This window comes from Oppia nitens, unplaced genomic scaffold, assembly GCF_028296485.1.
Source record: "Oppia nitens isolate AA-2021 unplaced genomic scaffold, nextdenovo-longstitch-racon4-pilon3 scaffold5_pilon_pilon_pilon, whole genome shotgun sequence".
NCBI lineage: Eukaryota > Metazoa > Arthropoda > Arachnida > Sarcoptiformes > Oppiidae > Oppia > Oppia nitens.
In genome coordinates, this window is record NW_026533243.1 from 6,003,248 (window position 1) to 6,023,605 (window position 20,358).

A 20,358-nucleotide genomic window follows, 5' to 3' on the forward strand; every position below is an offset into this window, starting at 1 on the left:
GTAATTTAACAATAAAAAATATCAAAATATAAATGTTTTTGCTATGCAAAATTAATATTAAAATTGTTTTATAATAAAAAGTTTTTAAAAATTAAAACAATAAGTATTACAATAATTGCATAATAGCTATGAATGTTTTTACTGTACAATTAATGTATTGCAAAAATATATTAATAAATACAAACATCAAAACTCAATAAACAATAAATATTTATAATATTTCACTACAATAATAACTTTTTGTTTAATAAACAAAAATCTAAAGATAATACAATATTATAATATTAAAAAATAAGAATATTTTATTGAGTGATTTAACTTTGAAATACATAATTTTCAAATACAGTAGTTTTTTAATATGAGATTAATTTTTTTAGTTTAATATTAGTGTAGTTAAAAATCCGGAAATAAATTATTTTAGTGAATACATGTAGTAATTGCATTGTAATTGTAATGTATTGCTTAATATTGTACTTAATATCTATTTGAATGGCAATTGTATTTAGAGAAGAATGTCATCACAAGAATSTCATCCAATATTAAAGCCAATATTGAGGACAAGGTTTTTGTGTCAATAATGAATAAAATATGTTTAGTATAAACCATTCAATTGTAATGACAATGTTTTTTTAGTATTGAATTACATTAAATAAAAGTAATTCAAACACTAAATGACAAATTACTTCATTAATTAAATACAATAAACCATTGAATCCATAAATTCTTAAACAAATTATTAATATTGGAAAAAATTATGATATTTAAACCATAAAAGTATATTGATTATTATAATTAAAAACAAGCTATAATTTAAATAATTTTTTGATGAATTAAAATTAATTATTTTTTCGGTTATTTAATTTTATAAATTGTCATTAAAGATTAAGTTATATATAGTGTTTAATATAGTATACTATACATACCATAATAAATATATCAATAGATTAACTATTTTCGATAATTTAATGAAATAATAATTAAATTACTTAGTATTTAATATATTATTATCAACTATTAATATAATCAATTGTCAATATTTCGGTTTCTAACCGTATAATCCTTAAGTTTAAATACCAAATACACCAAACTATGGTCAATGTGTTTATAATATAAAATTGTTTCAATACTTAAAATTGAAGATAAACTACAGCTTTAATAATAGATTGCAATTGTTTAATTAATACAATATTAAACTATTATTTAATAACTTTTTATTATGAGAACTATAAATAATTATTAGTTAACTATTAACTTCTATAATATTATTATTAGTATTTACGGCATTATTGTCTTTTAAAAATTAACAAAAGTTTAATAATATTATTTCAAATACGAAATTTAAAAAAAATAATCATAAATAAGACTGTATTTATAAAAAAAATTAAGTGCTCGTACTTTAATTTATAATTTATTTGTATAAGACATTTAAAATCACTATTATTTTTTATCACATCATCTATAATTTCCATAAATAAAAATTTTCATTTATTTATTTCATAAAGTAAGCAATAACTGTAACAATAAAATTAAATAATCGTAAAATGCTATCTATATATTTAATTTTTCTATATTATAATAAATTGTAATTATGTTTAAACTTAGTATTAATATTATGCTACCGGTAGTCAATACAAAAAGAGATCATTTATGGGATAAATTTAATAATAATGTTATGTTTGAAAAATTGCATTTGCATTGAATTCAAGGTTCATTGGATAAAATTAGATAACAATACCATACTTTTATTATATCAGTCATATATTTGTTACTCATATGTATTTCCCAAATAACGGCTTTTCCATTATTTTATTATATTTCGACAATTTTATTGTATTTTAACAAAATTCTTGTGAAATACTCGAGTATTTTACACTTTTGAAAATATAAGATGTTATTAATAGATTTGTTATTTAAATGTGAATTATATATTAATATATTTTAAGAATATACCGATAGAAATAGTATATATTTAACTTAGTCTAAACTAATAAATATAATCATAATTTTTTTAAATATATTATTATACAATATATATATAATATTACAATACTAAATTATTAAAAATTTTTATATTTGTTCTTAAAATCTTAATATACAATATTTACTATATATTTTGATTGTAAACAGAAATTTCAGATTATTTTAGAAATAAAATTATAATTATAATTATAATTAATATTGAATATAATATTTGTAAAATTTAAAATTACTTTTTGATTTCATTTACGAATAAAATGTAATTATAATTTTTTAATTTAACAAATGATATAATTATTTGTATTTAAACAACATTTTGTTAGTTTCTGTTCAAATTGTATTTAAATTTAATCAATTTTAATATTTAAAAAATTAATTTAGTTGTTCACAAAATATTTATATACTGTATAGTATTTTATCTGTTAATTAATAAAATTTATAAAAATTATGGGAAATTTCCACTAAAATAATATGATATTTAGTAAAGGAGGGAATCATAAGTAATGTTGATATTGTGTGAGTCTATACTCTATACATACATATGAAAGCCATCTATAGGTTTGAAAGCAATACAATTCAATTCAAATGACAAAACATGTCTTATTTGATAAACAATTAGTATTTTATGATTCAATTGTCAATTGTATTGAATTTGTTGATCACTTGTTGTCCATTACAAGACATACCTCAAGATAATTGGTGACAGAAATGTCAATAGAGATCGAGAGCGCGGATGTGATCCGATTGATGGCTCAATACCTGAAGGAAAATAATTTGATGAGAACTTTGCAGACATTACAAGAAGAGACATCAATATCACTGAATACTGTGGACTCTGTCGAGAGCTTTGTTCACGACATACATAGTGGTCATTGGGATGTTGTCCTCAAAGTGGTTCAGTCACTCAAATTGCCCGATAAGAAGCTAATGGATTTGTACGAACAGATTATTGTTGAATTGATTGAATTGCGTGAATTGGGAGCCGCAAGAAGTTTATTGAGACAAACGGATCCAATGATCAAATTAAAGGCCGAACAACCTGAACGRTACATCCATTTGGAGACATTACTCGCCCGAAGCTATTTCGATACTACTGAAGCCTATCCCGAGGGGTCAAACAAAGAGAAACGCCGGCAACAGATCGCTCAGAGTCTTAGCGGTGAAGTGTCTGTTGTTCCGCCTTCTAGATTGTTGGCACTGTTAGGTCAGGCGCTTAAATGGCAACAATATCAGGGATTGTTACCCCCGGGAACATCCATTGATCTATTCCGAGGAAAGGCGTCTATTAAAGAACAAGAAGACGAAACTTTTCCCAATTTATTGTCTAAAACAATCAAATTTGGATCAAAATCTCACGTAGAAGTGGCACACTTTTCACCCGATGGCCAGTATTTGATTACGGGATCAGTTGACGGATTTATTGAAGTCTGGAATTTTACGACCGGAAAGATTCGTAAAGATTTGAGATATCAGGCGACGGAAAACTTTATGCTTATGAATGACGCCGTACTCTGTCTTGCATTTAGTCGCGACTCAGAAATGTTGGCCAGCGGTTCACAAGAGGGACAGATCAAGGTTTGGAAATTACAGACCGGACAATGYTTACGGCGAATAGACAAAGCACACGCAAAGGGCGTGACCTGCGCTCACTTTAGCCGCGATTCGTCCCATATATTATCGGCCAGTTTTGACGCCACGATTAGAATTCACGGCTTAAAGAGCGGCAAAATATTAAAAGAATTTAGAGGACACACATCTTTTATCAACGAAGTGATCTATAGTTACGACGGACACCATATCATAAGTGCCAGTTCTGACGGATCCATCAAAGTATTCATTAATTATTTTATTTTAAATATAGTTTTAAGTTATATTTTATAGAAATAAATTTAATTATTGAAATTAATTTTTATTATATATTTAGATTTGGAGTCTTAAAACCACTGAATGTTTGCACACATTTAGGTCGACTGCAATAGTGGGCACCGGAACTGTTGATCTGACTGTAAATTCTGTACAATTATTACCAAAAAATCCGGAAAACTTTATTGTTTGCAGCCGTAGTAATATTTTAAGTATAATGAATATGTCGGGACAGGTATATAATTTGCTAATTACGGYATTAATCTTTAGGCCAATAAAGTTAATAATTGATATTTTGTTAATATTTTTATTAGATTGTTAAAAGTTATACAAATGGCAAACTCGAAAGCGGAGACTTTGTCTGTTGTAAAGTGAGTCCCAGAGGTGACTGGATTTACGCTGTGGCCGACGATTTCAATTTATATTGTTTTAATGCCAACACAACTAAACTCGAAAAAGTGCTTTCGGTTCACGAAAAAGATGTCATCGGACTGACACACCATCCGCACCAAAATCTTATCGCCACTTATAGTGAGGACGGAATGCTTAAGATTTGGAAACCATAACATATTTTTATTTAAAATTTTGTATAATATATTCATTACATTAATCATATTTTATTTATTTTTAAAAAATCATTCAAACAAATAAAAAAAAGACAAATAATACACTTTACACCGGTATTTGAGATATTTATTATGGAAAACTTTTTTGAAATCCTGTATAACATATCTACTGAATCAGTAATATTGATTTGAAAAGGAAATTATAAATAAAAAAGATATAATATTAAGAGTGTTTGAATCAAAGGAAATCTATATTATTAGTAAATTCTGAAAATAAGTTATTTGTCTGAAAGAAAACAATGAAATAATTTGTTTAATAATATAACATATAAAATATCGATAATACAGAAAAATATTTTTAAGATAATGTGGATAATAGCTGTTTTGATAATATTATTGAAATTAAATTTAGTTGATATGGATTGTGGTTTTCCAGCACTTCCAGAGTCGACAAAAATCAATGTTTATAAGAAACGTTATGAAGAATACAGTTTTATTCAATATGAATGTGATTCCGAAGATAAGGTTCTTATCGGTAATTCTACGATAAGATGTTTTAATGGAAAATGGTTGGGAAGTCTACCTAAATGTGGTAAATCTCTATATAAATAATTATACCGTAATATATAATTTATGTAAAATAAGTATATAAATCTCTTGTGYAGAGAAATTGATAAAATTTATTAATAGTTTAATTTTTTACTAGTTTTTGTTACTGCAGTAGATAACTGATCATAAATTCAAATAAATAAATTTTATCAATTTCTCTKTATATRTGATATTAATATTGATTTATTGTTTTTTTTWAATTTTTAAAATAGCTATTGAAACACATTCTCGATTGAAATATTTAAAAATTCCCGATAAAAATGGGAATCCTGTGATCAGATTCTTTAGTTCATCGACTGAAGACTGTTATCAGCCATCTTTTAAATGGAATCTTACGGCCACTCAAAGGATATCCATTCAACTGGAAAGTGATGTTTCAATTGACTACTTCTCCATTATTTTAAAGTCAAAGAGTTTGATAAATGGTTTGTTGTTGGGAGACATTTCCATAAAATCTCGTTTAGCTAAACCTCGTAAAAAGTGTTACAATGAAAATGTTGAACCAATTGATGATAATTTACATAAAATTAAAGTCTCATTTAAATGTTTTGAGACATTAGATGAAAATCTYTCATTAGATTCATTAGATTCTATAAAATTGATTTCATTTGATATACAATCAAAATCAGAAATTTTGGTAACATTTTGCTCATTAAAGACATATTCTTTAAGTGAATCCTGTGGTTCACCGGAAAAGCCGTTGCATTCAATTGAGTTAATACGCGAAAAGTCGTTTACTATCTTCGGCTGCGAAGAAGATTTTTATTTGGATTCAATTAGCAGTCAAAAAGTGATATGTAGTCAATCGGGTCGTTGGAACGTTCAGTTCCCCCGATGTTTGGCCAAAACATTTTGTCCGTTGCCGGCAATGGATGGCACAGATCACTACATAAATGTAGAGTATATTAATTTAAATTACTTGAACGGAACCCCTCACGCAGAGACCAAATCAATGGCCATCTATTCGTGTTTATTGACAAACAATTCAAGTATTGTATTAAAAGGYGATAATAAAAGAGTTTGTGTCAAAGGTTTTTGGAGCGGTTCTCAACCAAAATGTTTGCCTAAGAATAGTAATTATTRAGAGTTATTAATTGATATAATAAAAGTTAAATATTTTTCTTAATTTAGTTTTGTTGTATATTTTTAAGCAAATTTAGAAAAATTATTCAATGGATACACATATTTGAATGAAAGCAAATCAATTGTCAACACCAATACAGCTGTCAATTGGCATAGACTTCATATTGTTATCATATCAATGTTGGTCTCATTCCTGATCGGCGCCTTCTTTATCGGATTAGTTGTCTATTGGGTAATGAAAAATGTTATGAGAAGACATCGACAGTCCACTCATAATATGCCATCAGTTATTATAAGTGAATCAAACAAATATTATGATACAAATATATATGAAGAATATGAATACGAATCCATACGTTTGAATTCATTGGATTTATTTGAATTGCAAAGAATTAACTCTTTATATCAGTCAAACTCAGAGCCATAGGATAAGGAGTTGAAAGTTTTTAGTTATTTTTTTGGTAAATTTATATAWTATACTAACWTTTTTATATTATAAATAAATGGTTAATTAATTTGATAAATATTGTAAAAACTATTTGCATTTACTTTAATGTATTTGTAGTGTATATCACAATTCAAATCAATATATTGTAATGATTATTAATGTTGTGTTTGCTCAGCCATTGGTTGTCTGTAAACCAGTTTATAATCATATAATAAAACAATTACTTGTAATATATAATAAATATAAATTTATATATAATAAGTAATCAACAAAATTTAATTAAATAAGATTACAAACTATTGATAATAAAAACTATAATAATAATAAATTGCATATAAATTAATGATTGGATTTTATGATAAATGTATTTTCAATGTTTTAGTTTATTGATGATGTTGTGACCCATTCGTGTCCATTCATGTCTCATAATGCCGTAGTGATCGATACGTCGACTACTGTTTGCTTCAAGTATTTCATTCAGAAGATTACAACACTCGGGACTGATGTTATCAAATAGTTTTGTCGGTAATCTTAAGGCTTTGTATAACTGTTTCAAACAATTCTTCAAAAAGATATACTTTGTTTTAGTGGCCATTTCTTGGTTCATATCAGTACAATCTGGTGGCACTTCATAGGCATGTGTTTTAGTTAACATATAAAACAGACAAATACCGAGCGCCCAGATATCACCTTTGATAGGATCGAAGTGACGGATCTTTTTTATGGCCATATTATCGTATTTCTGTCTCAAATGTTTGGCATAAAACTTGAGAATCTGTGGCGACATATATATAATTCTTTTGGCATCTCTTGGATAGCAAATGATTCGTTCGGCTCTTTTCGCGACTCTATTAATACAATAATCGCTTACTTTAAGCACTTCCTGTCCATCTTTTCCATTGAATATAAAAACGTTGTCTAACTTGAGATTTCTATGGGCTATACTATTCTGATGCAAATGATTGATAGCTTGCGATATTTGAATGAAGTATTTCCACGAATCAATCTCTGAGAAACCATTGACAGTCCTGACAAGTCGTGTCTGAAGACTATCGCCGGTTGCCTTTTCCATCACTAAATATAGGTATTTGTTATCAAATATGAAGTGATGTGTATAAGCGAGAAGGTATTGACACTTTGGCTCAATTTGTGTTGTTTTAGTCACTTCTCGGTGAAACTCCATTAGAAGACTTGAACTCTCAAATAACTCTTTTTGTTTRATTATTTTGCAGACAATKTCTCTGTTATTATCTGAAATATTGGTTACATTAAACACRTCAGAGAAATGTCCCGAATGTTCAGTTTGTGGACCCAATATGTACTTCAGTTTCCGAAGACGTATCACATGACTGTCTTTTGTATCACTTTTTGCATTGTTTGGTGAATCGTATTTAAACTGAAATCTAAGCATTTGTGTCACTTTTATGCTTATATTGGGATCAGTTTCAGGCGATTCTGATTTATATTTCTCAGTTTCAACACTCGATTCTAATATCCTTTTAGTTGACTCTCCTTCAGTTTGAACTCTTTTATACCGATGGCCACCAAATAATCGACTAAAAATTGGACACATTTTCAATTGATATCTGATATTATCTATACTGCTATACAATTTTGAAATGTCTGTAAAATATCAATTTTAAAAATAACGGTCAAATTAAATGTATTATTGAATTAATACTTAAGTTAAAAATTTTATGCATTGTTGCACGTGCAAATCTAACTATTGATTTACACTTTATTACACGTGCAGATTTATATCTATTACAAAAAATACTAATTGACTATTTAATTTATTTTATTGATTTTTTTTATACAGTATAAGTTTACAAATAAAGTTTAGTTTTAAAATCTTTAAACACATAATAATATACTATAGTACTGTATATTACAATATATATAATTTTTGAAAAACAATGTGTGATATCAAACAATTATTAATCTGTAATAAGTGTTGTGAGATTTTCACGGTATTATATTTGATTATTGTTTTTTATATAATTAAATCTCTTGTAATTTAGTGCATATGATTGAGTTCAATATCATTTAACACATAACAAGTATTAACAAGTATTACAATTAATTGGATTTACCGGAAATGTGGTTCAAAAGGAAACGTGTAATCGATATAATTAAATGCAGAGTTAGATCATTGATAGCTATAGCTTATGGATTCATAATTTGTTAGTCGTTAAGCAGATTATTAACTTTTATGGTTAAAAAAATAACTACAAAACTCTATTTTATTTAGTAAACTAATATTAATATGAATTTATTAACAATTTTTATATCAATTTTTATAAATCTTATATTCTGTAAGTTGTTAACAAAAATTTATTATTATTTTTTTAAGAAAAAATTATATAAATATATATATATAGTATTAATTTAATGATTGTTTTAAAATCAGTATCAAATAACAAATTAGTACAGAGCTGTCCAAATGGTTGGACACAATTCAAGAATAAATGTTTTCTATTTTATACGGACCGATCGTTTCTAACCTTTTATGAATCACATTTGGTTTGTAATGACTTTTTCAACGCCACTCTTGTGTCCATTCATTCAGCAGAAGAGCAAACATTTTTAAAGACCTATGCGTTTATAACAAATAAAGCCAATAATCACGTTTGGATCGGTGCTCGACGACTGTCCAACGATACGTTTGTCTGGGAGGACAACACGGTCTTTGATTACAATAATTGGGCCAAAAGTCAACCAAACAATTTGGAGGGCAAACACTACTGCGCTTCACTACTTCAGTCACCAAATTCACAGGAAATGGGTTTTTGGTACGACGACCCCTGCGGTGATAGATATCACTTCATATGTCAAACTTATTTACCAGAATTGCCAGCAAATCAAACCATACCTAACTTTACAGATTTGCCCGATATTACAAACAGCTCAACAATTAAACCAATTACTTCATTAGATGAACTAAAAAGTGTTTATAATAAAACATTGACCACTAATTCTTCAGCGATATCGGCACTAATCAGTTCATCACAAGAATCGGATTCAAGTCTGAGTCGCGCCAACATTGCGTTGACTGTCCTAACAGTGATTGAGTTTTTGATTATCGTATCACTTGTTTATGTAGTGTTTCGCAGACATCCCATGTCTTATAAAAGGATTGTCCGAATGTCTGAATGTGATATTAATTCACAGCAGTCTATAAGCTAAACAATAAATGGTATTATATTTGATGTCTATATCTTATAATTTATAATTGATAAATATTTATAAATATATTTAGAAATTTATTATATCATAATAATATATATTTTATGCTTTTGAAGTAATAATTACTCATTCAATGTTTTTACATTATTTACAACAGTATTTAAGTTAACATTTATTATTAATGTTATGTAAAAGGAATTTAATTAATAGAAATAATACTAATAAAAAATCGTTTAAATCTAAACACATTAATGTGAATAAAAACTTTTTAATATTATTAATATTTATATGTAATATTTTCTTTAGAAAACAATTAATTATATTATTTTGAAATTTGGTAAATTTTACAACACTAACTATAATCTACGGTATTGTTAATAACTTTATCAAGCAATATAACTTAGCTATAAATAACTATTATGAGTACATGTATAATAAGTTATAGACATTTGGGATGTATTTTATTAGTTTGTTAATAAACTAATAGTTAGTCTAATATTTTGTACCAAAAAAAAGTTTCAAAATTAAATAAAATTAATAATTTCTCTAAAATAAAATAACATTTTCTAATAATGTTTGATAAAAATTTTATTACAAGAATATTCTGTTAATTTAATTTTGATGAATAAATGTGAGTTAAGTTGAGTTTAAGTGGTAATCAGTACCAAAGCTTATTAAAAATCAATTGGTTTGTGTACTGTATATCCATTGAAAAAGTGCAACGAATATAATACTTACTTCATTAAAGTGCTGTAAACAGAGATCACATGTTTTTGGCGCTCAAAACATAACAAACAGTTAACACATTTGAGACACTCATTGGATGTGACCATTGATTCAACCGATTGTCGCATTAGTATCACATAAGTGACCACTTAGTTGACCAATAATTAACATCAATTGTATTATATGATGGATGATAAAGATAGTAACGAAAGACAATTAGGTATGACTTGACATTTAATATTTAATTGTCATTTAAAAACTTGTGAAATAACTTTATAATCATTTAATTAACATTTTTTGAAGACATACCACAAGAGCCAACATTTTTGGCTTATTATCGATCACTCGGTGAATGTCCGACCAAAACATACCGTCTCTTTGATCGGGGAGACTATTACACACTTCACGGACCAAATGCCGAATCTATAGCTAAATCTTTTCTTTGTACGTCTTCGGCCATCAAATACATTGGCAGCGACTCAATGAAGATACCATCGATTGCTATATCAATGGCCAGATATGAGTCGCTATTGAAACACATACTAATTGAAAGGAAAGAGCGCTTAGAGTTTTATAAGAAATCCACCAAAAAGTTTTCGGCAAATGATTGGCAATTGGACTTCAAAGCGAGTGCCGGATGTCTCGGACGACTTGAGGATATTATATACTCGACCAATGCGTCTATTGATAGCCGAGGTGTTTGTGGCATTCAGTTAACCAACAATTTAAAAGTCGGCGTTTCTTTAGTCGACACAATCGCAAATGAGATATCTTTTTGTGAGTTTGAAGACAACGACTATTTGTCTCATTTGGAAAGTCTTTTGGTTCAAATCAGTCCTAAAGAGACCATTATCTGTACTAATGATAAACAACAACCAATTCTTAAGAAATTGATCTCAATTTTAGAAAGCAATAAGATTTTAGTCACTGAAGTCAAGAAAAGTACATTTAATTCATCAAATCTTGAGTCAGATTTAGACAAACTTATTGTCAAAACAGATGATAACAACGAGTTGTCATTCAATTCCATTCTCGACAAGAACTTACTCGCAAAGGAGTCATTGTCAGCGACTTTTGATTACCTCAATCTTTTGGGCGATAACTCTAATTTCGACAGTTTTCATGTAAAACAAATGAATTTAAGTCAATTCGTCAAATTGGACGCAACAGCTCTTAATTCATTAGATTTGTTTTGCAATGACTCTAATAATATTAGATCCAATCGGACATTATTTCAAGTTCTTAATTATTGCCGTACATTTTCGGGACAGAGATTATTGGCTCAATTCATTAGACAACCGCTCACTGATATCAATAAAATTGAGGAAAGACTCGATATAATTGAGTTTTTCATTAAAAACTGTGACATTCGCCAGGATTTAAGCGAAATTTATTTGAAGAAAATTCCAGATTTATCGCGAATTTATAAGAAATTGCATTCAAAAAGAGCTACACTTCAGGATTGTTATCGCATTTATCAAATGCTTAAACTTTTACCTAATTTTCAGAGTTGTCTTATAAGAGAGGAAAGTGTAAATTGTTTGGCAATTAAACATAACTTTTCAGATAAACTTAAATCCATTTGTAATGATTTATCGGGTCTGAGAAAATCACTCGAAAATGTCATCGACGAAGAACGCATTGAAACAACCGGTGAGTTCTGGATTAGATCCGATTATGACGACGACCTTAAAGAGTTGCGAACAAAACTCGACAAATTAGAAAGTGATGCAAATTATATCTATAAGAATGTGGATAAAGAGCTGATGAAAGTGCAAAATGAAGACAAATCTTTGGTTAAGTTGGAGAGCAGTGCTCAGGGATTCGTATTTAAGTTGACGCGAAAAAATGAAAAGTGTTTGAGAAATAATGACAAATATTTTGAGGTCAAAAACTCAACTAAAAGAGATGGCTTTAGATTTTTGAACAAACAAATGAAAAAATTAAACAATGACTACATTGATGTTCGTTGCGATTATGAAAAACTTCAAAATGATTTGGCAAATGATATCATCGCTGATACCGGTAATCACATTATTATTTGTTTTTTATATAAGACTAATATATAATACAATTTTTTCAGCCAAATATTCTGAAACAATTAAAGAGTTGGAAATTTTATTGACATATTTGGATGTAATGGTAGGTCTGGCCAACGCTTCGCTCGTGCGCTCCATTCCATACATAAGACCCAAACTTTTACCGAAAGGTATTTTGTCGTAAATGTGTATAAATAAAGGACTAAATTTTGATATATACATACATTAGGTTCGGGCAAAATTGATGTGATAGGAGTACGACATCCATGTCTTGAACTTCAGGACAATGTTTCCTATATTGCAAATGATGTGTCATTTGATTCCAAAAAACACAAGTTTTACTTCATTACAGGTTTGTATAGAAAATTTGATTTTTTAAATTTTGGTTTATAAATATTAGTTTACATTAGGACCAAATATGGGTGGAAAGTCAACTTATATTAGATCAATAGCTTTGTGTGTTTTAATGGCACAGATAGGGTCATATGTTCCGGCGGATAGTGCTGTCATATCCTTAGTGGACGCTATATTCACAAGAGTTGGTGCCGGAGATCTTCAAATTAAAGGAATTTCTACATTTATGGCCGAAATGATTGAAACGGCTGCCATATTTAGAGTATACCATTTTGTATATAAATTTTATTTTAATGTTTATTAATAATTTATTATATTCTCAGTCAGCAACAGAAGATTCATTGGTAGTGATTGATGAGTTAGGAAGAGGAACGTCTACTTATGATGGCTTCGGTCTCGCCTCAGCCATATCTGAGTATTTGTTTTAATTTTTTAAATTAAAAAAAGTTAATTTAATAATATATTTATTTGATTAACTAAATTATAGGTATTTGGTAACAGAAATAAAATCTTTTACTCTGTTTGCCACACATTTTCACGAATTGACTCAAATGTCCAAAGAGTTAACATCAATAGGAAATCTACATTTGTCTGCCGTAACCATTGATAAGAAATTAACATTTTTATATAAAGTAAATAATGGAGTTTGCGATCAATCATTTGGCATAAATGTGGCCCAATTAGCAAACTTTCCGCAACTAATTATTGATGTAAATATATGCCAAATTATAATCTGTTATATTATAACCATATTTATTAAACAATTTTTGATTAATTTTATTGTAAACAGTATGCAAAAGAAAAACTCAAAGAACTGGAAGGATTGTCATTGAAAAGCGGTTCCATTGAGGACGTAATGAAAGCTATTGGCGATCAGTTATCTAATATGGATAACATTGACGCAGATATTGTCAAACAAATAATTAATAATAAGTTGAAAGAAATTGTCTAATTTTTTTATAAATCATAATATTCTTCAATTCATTTGTCATATTTTCATATTTTATTGTAACAAATTGTATCAAAATTTTTGTTAAATACATTCATAAATGTTTATTGTAATTATAAATCATAAATTTTTACGATTCATTTATTGAAACTACTGTAAAGTTCATTATATATTGAAATACCGTAAATATTTTGTTTAATAATTATTACCCTAAAAGAAACACACACTAAAATTATTATTTAATAAAATTGAGTATTAAAATAATTTTCAAAAATAAAACTAAAATTTTTAATTAAAAACAAATAATACCGTAGATTAATGAGCCATAGATTAGATTACAATCCAAACAATTTATAAATGTATTGCAAAAGTTCAAGCTTTCGATTTTCCGGTAAAAACGATGATTTCAATGCATTTATATTCTAATATTTAATAAATATTTTGTTTTAAAATTTTTAAAAAGATTGTCTAATAAATTGTAAAAATAATTCTTACGGCTCTCACTAAATGAAATTCATTTAAACCCATTTTGGAGACAAAAAGATAATCATCATCGAGAGTATTGCCAAAAACTGTCGGGTCGTCTGAGTTGATGGAAAAATTAGCTAAATCTTCGGCCAACTTTACAACCGGGTGTTTGACGGACAGAGAGACACCGGCAGCTAAATAGCTGGAAACGGGACAGATCTCGAAGTGTATGTTTGCTAACTGACACTTGCGATAGACCTCATCATCTAATACCCCATTATATCCGTGTCCTATTCGTTCAGCGAACAACTTGTCCACAGCAAAGGCAACATTACAAGCGGGTCCTACTTCTCCCGCGTGAACTGTCCGGTGAATATTTAACTCTTTTGCTTTTCGGAACAATTCAACAGTTTTTTCATTAAATGTATGACTGTTTTCTGGATCCATACTTTCGGGACCAGCAATGTCTATACCGACAACACCTTTGTCTCTGAACTCTTGAGCCAAATCTAATATATCTTCATTCCATTCTTCATAATATAATATTACAATATTTATATATAATATCAAACATTTTAACAATAAAATCATTAATTCAATTACCATTAAATATAGTAATACACGACAAAATCAGTGAAGAATGAACTCCAAAATCTTGTTCTCCTCTTTTTAAACCTTTTAATACGGTTTCAACCACTTGTTTGGGAGTCAATGCATTTGGATGATTGACATCGACTACCTGTCCTCTGGCCAGTGGGTTCTCTTCAACAGTATTTGACGAGTACTGGGGATTCATTCTGACCTCAAAGTACAGCACATTCTGTAAGAACTGGTCTTCACATAATTCATAAGCAATTCTTTCAATAGCTTCGACGTCACCACTAAATCAATCAAATATTATTTCAAATATAATTTATATAAATTAATTAATAAACACAGCTTTTAAATGCAATACCAACACAATTATACGATAATATTCAGCGATTAAATTAAGACACACTTCAAGACTTTCTGGTTTCTTCATTATATAATGATTTCTTAACTCTTCAAATGTTTCGTTTGGCGTTAATTTAATTCCTGTTTTTATTTTTAAAAAATAATTTTATGAAAATTTATTTTGTAATATAAAAACACCTTTTCTTTGTGATAATTCCCATATAGTGGTCAGTCTGACTGAGCCCTCTAAATGAAGATGTAATTGAACCTAATATTAAGTAAATATAATAAAAATTAGTGTTATAAACAAAATCAATTAAATTAAACCAAAAAATTTTTTTTAAAAGTATTTACTCGTGATTTGGGAATTTTCATTGTGTCCATGTCTTTTCGGTTAATTAAAAACATTATTTTTTTTATAAAATTTACTAAATTTACTAAATAAAATATCTATTAACAACTTTAAAATAAAATTAATTATTAACAATAATTTTTAATTTATAAAAGTTATAATAAATGTTAAAAACTTTTTAAATGTCAAGTCTTTGATATGATTATGAGATTTTGATTAATCATTTATATAGTATTTACACTTTTATGTCCTAACTTGTAGGCCATAATCAATAACTTGATAATATAAGATTATATTATAATCATTATAATATCTTAATATAAATATATTAAGAAAAATATCTATTTTTAAATGATTCATGATAATTTATTAAACTAATTAATTATTGTATTAATATATATATATATATATCAAATATACTGTATAATTGATATTTAAAAAATAGATTTTTTGATTTATAGATTTATTATTCATTTGTAGATTATTTTTATAAATAAATTATTTAAAATTTGTTATTTTGATTATTAAGATTTTTCTATTAATATTTTATTAGAAAATCGTTACATTTATAGTAATAATTATTAATTTGTCATTAGACTAAATAATATAAATGTTATGTATTTTTTAAATATTTGACATCCATGTGTTAAATTTCAATAATTTTGACTAATCAATTTGATAAATTAATTTTAGTTATTTTACAAATTATTTTTGATAACCAAAATTAAAATTTATATCAAAGGTATTTAATTTAAATAARTTGTAATTGCAATAAATTTTGTTTTAAAAACATTATGCTAGATTATTGATTATTATTAATATCACAATATTTATATTATATTATTGTTATAGAAAATAATTTAAATAATAATTTAAATTAAAAATAATCTAAATATTACACAAACACCATAACAAAAATTATTTTATTAATTTTATATAAATTACATAATATAACACAATATAAATAATATAGTAATTATCATAATTGATATTAACGTTTTATAGTTAATCAATATTGTATATATTATTATTAATAATTGACATTAATTATAAATGGTATATAATTAATAAATATTTATAAAAAAAATTGATAAATATTAATAGATATTGTTAAATAGTTTAAACAAATACATGAAATAGTATAAAGTCAAACAAAATTTGTAATACACAAAATCAAATGACCCAAACTTATCAACAATTTGTTCAATTAAAATATTCGCTTCAAATAATTTTTTAAAATATACTTTATTTAATTTATAATTTAATAAAACAAAGATTTACAAACCATGTTAAACAATTAAAAATAATMTATATATATAAATCTAATTCTAAATTTTGTTCAAATAATTTATTTTAACTTTTTTCAATAATAACCCTAACTAACAATAATAATTACTAATAATCTGAAATCAAAATTAAAAAATTTGAAAACAAAAATGCTTAGAGACTGACGGAAATAGACAATTAAAATAAGATACATAATACATATTTACGGTAATTGAATAAAACAAATATCAAGAAATATTTGTTTGTTTTTTTTATTTACCGGTAATTTAAACTTTAATTTTTGCAAACAATAATACATCATTTATATTACCGGTAATTTAATTTTATAAATTACTAAATCATATACAATATTTACAATAWTTAATCATATTTACAGTAAATAATTTTTCATCAAAACATCATAAGTTTTATTTAGTAAAATTACATAAAATTAATCACGAATTCCTGAAAGGAATACGTATATGCATTCTATAAGTCGGTCTGTCGGTCTGTCTGTCCCACGAGGACATAGGTTCGAAACTATCCGCTACAATTTTTTTGATTTTTTTTTGCTTTTATCAAAACATTTTTTTCGTTTTTCTTATTTTTTAGGAAAATAAGTTTATTTTGTATACTGAATCATTTGATACCCTACATAACTATAGTTGATTTTATTTTATCATATTGAATTTAATTTTTAATTATGATTAGGAATTCGTGTGGAAATGCTTTCTAGCATTCTCAACTGGTTTTATTTTAGATAAAAATACTATTAAATACAAATACCGTAATTCGTAGTTAATACTTATTTATTGTTTATTTATATAAATTGTATATTTAAATTTAAAAGTACCAAATAATCTTATAATTGTAATATTAAAATGAAATTATAATTAGAGATAAAATGTTTTGACTTTAATTTAATAAAATGTAAAATTTKAAAAATATTATTCAAATCCATAAATAGAGTAAAGTTTCTTAAGAAGTTGTTCCTTAAGAATTGATGAACAAAATGCTGCTCTCATTGCATTCAAATTCTGGTTTAACGCAAATAATAAATGAGAAACAAATAAAAATTTAGTAATAAATTTAATAATCAATTATAATATAACTTACAGCTCGAGTAATATGAGACTCATTTAGACCTAATTGACGGCAATAATCATACTCTTCATCGAGAGTTACGGCAGTGACTGTTGGATCGTCTTTACTAATGGAGAAGTTGGCGTTGTCTTCGGCAAAAACGACTATTGGATTTCTGTTGATTGGATTTATGGAACCCGTGAAGTAACTCGAGTGCGGACACAACTCGAAGTGTATATTATCATTAAGACATTTCTGGTATATATTGTCATCAAATATAACACTATATCCGTGTCCAATGCGTTCGGCAAACATCGAGTCCAATGCAAACTCAACATTAACTGCTGGACCGGCTTCTCCTGCGTGGACTGTCCGGTGAAGGCCTAACTCTTTAGCTGCCTTGAAGACCATCACTTCATTTTGTGTAAAACTATGTGTTAAATCTGGATTCATGTCCTCCTGTCCGGCGATATCAATACCAACAACACCTTTGTCTCGATATTCTTGTGCGAGTTGTAGCACTTCTTCACTCCACTCTATAAATATGATACCATTTAAACTAAATAAATATCTATTAAATCGAAATGTTTGGTTACAAACCGGGATAACCGCAAACACACGACAATATAAGGGCTGAATGTATACCAAAATCTTGTTGTCCGCGCTTTAGACCTCTCAGYACGGCTTCAACCACTTGTTTCGGTGAACAAGCATTTGGATGATTAGCCGCAATAATGGGATCGTTGTGTCCTTTTTTGACTATATTTGATCCGAGATGTGGAGCCGTTCGCAACTCAAAGTATAGGACACCATCATTGGCCTCATCCTCACAGATCTCATAAGCGCATCGTTCAAAAGTGTCGGCGTCGCCGCTATTTTTATATTATAAATAAAATTTAAATTTGTTGTCGAATCCAATGGTGATAATACAAGAACTGACAAAAGTTCGGTATATATAACGCATTTGTTGTTGAAGTTTGACATTAAATTTATGATAAATGCAGTACTATTTTATTACTTTATTTAGGTTAGGTTGGGGTGGGTGTGGAGGGTTAGGAAGTAGTGTTTGGGGAGGGAAGGAACGGGAGGTGAGGGCTGGTATCTAAAACTTGTTAAATTGTCATTTTAACATTCGTTCAAAACTTCAACAACAAATGCCTTATATATACCAAAACTATTGCCAATAACTTACACCAGAATCCGTCCATAATGTGACAAAATGTTCAAAAAATCAATCAATTTTCCCGGTTTTTTAATCACACAAAAGTCGACCAACTCTTTGAATGTGCCATTTGTGGTCAATTTAATACCTTTTATATCACAAGTAATTAAATATATTACATATATATTGARTACTATCGGTAATTGAAATTATAATTTAAATTTCTTTACCTTTTTTCTGACATAACTCCCAAACTGTTGACAACCGGACCGAACCACCCAAATGAAGATGTAGTTCCACCTGAATATCAGTTAATTCAGAAATTTATTTATTTTTTAAATAAATATCAAAATTAAAAATAATTGAAAACTGAAAACTGAACATGCACATTTATATATTCAATTATTTTTGTGTCAAATATTGAAATAACTTTCAAGATTTTGTACTAAACTTTATAACTAATGTGTTATACATATTCATAGTCTAGTAATTGTATGACATTTACTATTAATATTCATAATTACTATTATCGTTAAATAAATTGTCTAAAAAACTGTGTTTCATAAGTGATTAATTTAGTTAAATGACTAATAATAAATAATAAATGATCATGGTCAATATGAATATTATTATTAATTTATCTAATTATTTATTAAAACTTAATATTTAACTCATTATTAGTAATAATTTAAAGATACAAAAAATACAAGTGTTTATCATATTTGATATTTACTCGAGATTTCGGCACTTTATTGGTGTCAATGACTCTACGTGTCAAACGGTTACTCATGTCTTCAAATAGTACCACAAGTGATGATCAATTTAGATAAAAATACTAATTATTAAAAATTATATGAATTTATATGAATTAATTAATTATATATTTTTTGAAAACAATTATTTTATTTTATTTTAGTAAAAACTACGTAAATATAATATTAAACCTAATTATCGACTAAAAACACTTTTAACTTAAAAGTTTTAACTCATAAATAAAAACTATTTATTGAAAAAAAATCAGTGTTTGACTGACAAAAACAGATAAATATAAACAAAAGTTTAAAACAAATTCAAACTTTAAAAATAGTTTTTCTTTATTTAATACTAAAAATGTACTTAAATTTTATACTTTCTATCAATAACTTGATTCTCATTATACGATCGCTTAATGATATAATTAAACTAAATTAAGTTTAAATATATTATTTATAAATTATTTTAAGTGTAATATTTTAAATATATATTAAAATATTAATAATTTATTATTTAAATAAAATATAGTATTTTAATA

The 20,358-nt window shown here is 26.7% G+C and overlaps 6 protein-coding genes across 6 annotated transcripts; 3 read left to right on the forward strand and 3 right to left on the reverse strand.

Moving 5' to 3' along the window:
• Positions 1-2,477: 2,477 nt before the first annotated feature.
• Positions 2,478-4,506, forward strand: LOC128960859 (WD40 repeat-containing protein SMU1-like). Its single transcript, XM_054307006.1, has 3 exons — positions 2,478-3,807; positions 3,902-4,075; positions 4,155-4,506. Exons 1-3 carry the CDS (start codon positions 2,686-2,688, stop codon positions 4,404-4,406), a joined length of 1,548 nt encoding a protein of 515 aa, XP_054162981.1. The 5' UTR covers positions 2,478-2,685; the 3' UTR covers positions 4,407-4,506.
• Positions 4,507-4,823: 317 nt separating this feature from the next.
• Positions 4,824-6,525, forward strand: LOC128961638 (uncharacterized). Its single transcript, XM_054307893.1, has 3 exons — positions 4,824-4,998; positions 5,228-6,088; positions 6,239-6,525. Exons 1-3 carry the CDS (start codon positions 4,824-4,826, stop codon positions 6,523-6,525), a joined length of 1,323 nt encoding a protein of 440 aa, XP_054163868.1.
• Positions 6,526-6,916: 391 nt separating this feature from the next.
• Positions 6,917-8,119, reverse strand: LOC128961639 (uncharacterized). The gene has a single exon (XM_054307894.1). It carries the CDS (start codon positions 8,117-8,119, stop codon positions 6,917-6,919), a length of 1,203 nt encoding a protein of 400 aa, XP_054163869.1.
• Positions 8,120-10,421: 2,302 nt separating this feature from the next.
• LOC128961640 (DNA mismatch repair protein Msh2-like) lies at positions 10,422-13,803 on the forward strand. The gene is made up of 8 exons (XM_054307895.1): positions 10,422-10,678; positions 10,762-12,483; positions 12,542-12,667; positions 12,727-12,849; positions 12,908-13,113; positions 13,175-13,266; positions 13,339-13,561; positions 13,642-13,803. The coding sequence occupies exons 1-8, from the start codon at positions 10,642-10,644 to the stop codon at positions 13,801-13,803; spliced, it is 2,691 nt and encodes an 896-aa protein (XP_054163870.1). The 5' UTR covers positions 10,422-10,641.
• A 202-nt stretch (positions 13,804-14,005) lies between these two features.
• LOC128961270 (adenosine deaminase-like) lies at positions 14,006-15,613 on the reverse strand. Its single transcript, XM_054307488.1, has 7 exons — positions 15,559-15,613; positions 15,403-15,472; positions 15,228-15,345; positions 14,872-15,149; positions 14,296-14,798; positions 14,110-14,222; positions 14,006-14,026 (listed from the first exon to the last, which is right to left on the reverse strand). The coding sequence occupies exons 1-6, from the start codon at positions 15,610-15,612 to the stop codon at positions 14,136-14,138; spliced, it is 1,110 nt and encodes a 369-aa protein (XP_054163463.1). The 5' UTR covers position 15,613; the 3' UTR covers positions 14,006-14,026; positions 14,110-14,135.
• A 2,156-nt stretch (positions 15,614-17,769) lies between these two features.
• LOC128961641 (adenosine deaminase-like) lies at positions 17,770-19,883 on the reverse strand. The gene is made up of 6 exons (XM_054307896.1): positions 19,801-19,883; positions 19,298-19,367; positions 19,098-19,215; positions 18,506-18,777; positions 17,939-18,441; positions 17,770-17,859 (listed from the first exon to the last, which is right to left on the reverse strand). Exons 1-6 carry the CDS (start codon positions 19,855-19,857, stop codon positions 17,770-17,772), a joined length of 1,110 nt encoding a protein of 369 aa, XP_054163871.1. The 5' UTR covers positions 19,858-19,883.
• Between the last annotated feature and the right edge of the window lie 475 nt (positions 19,884-20,358).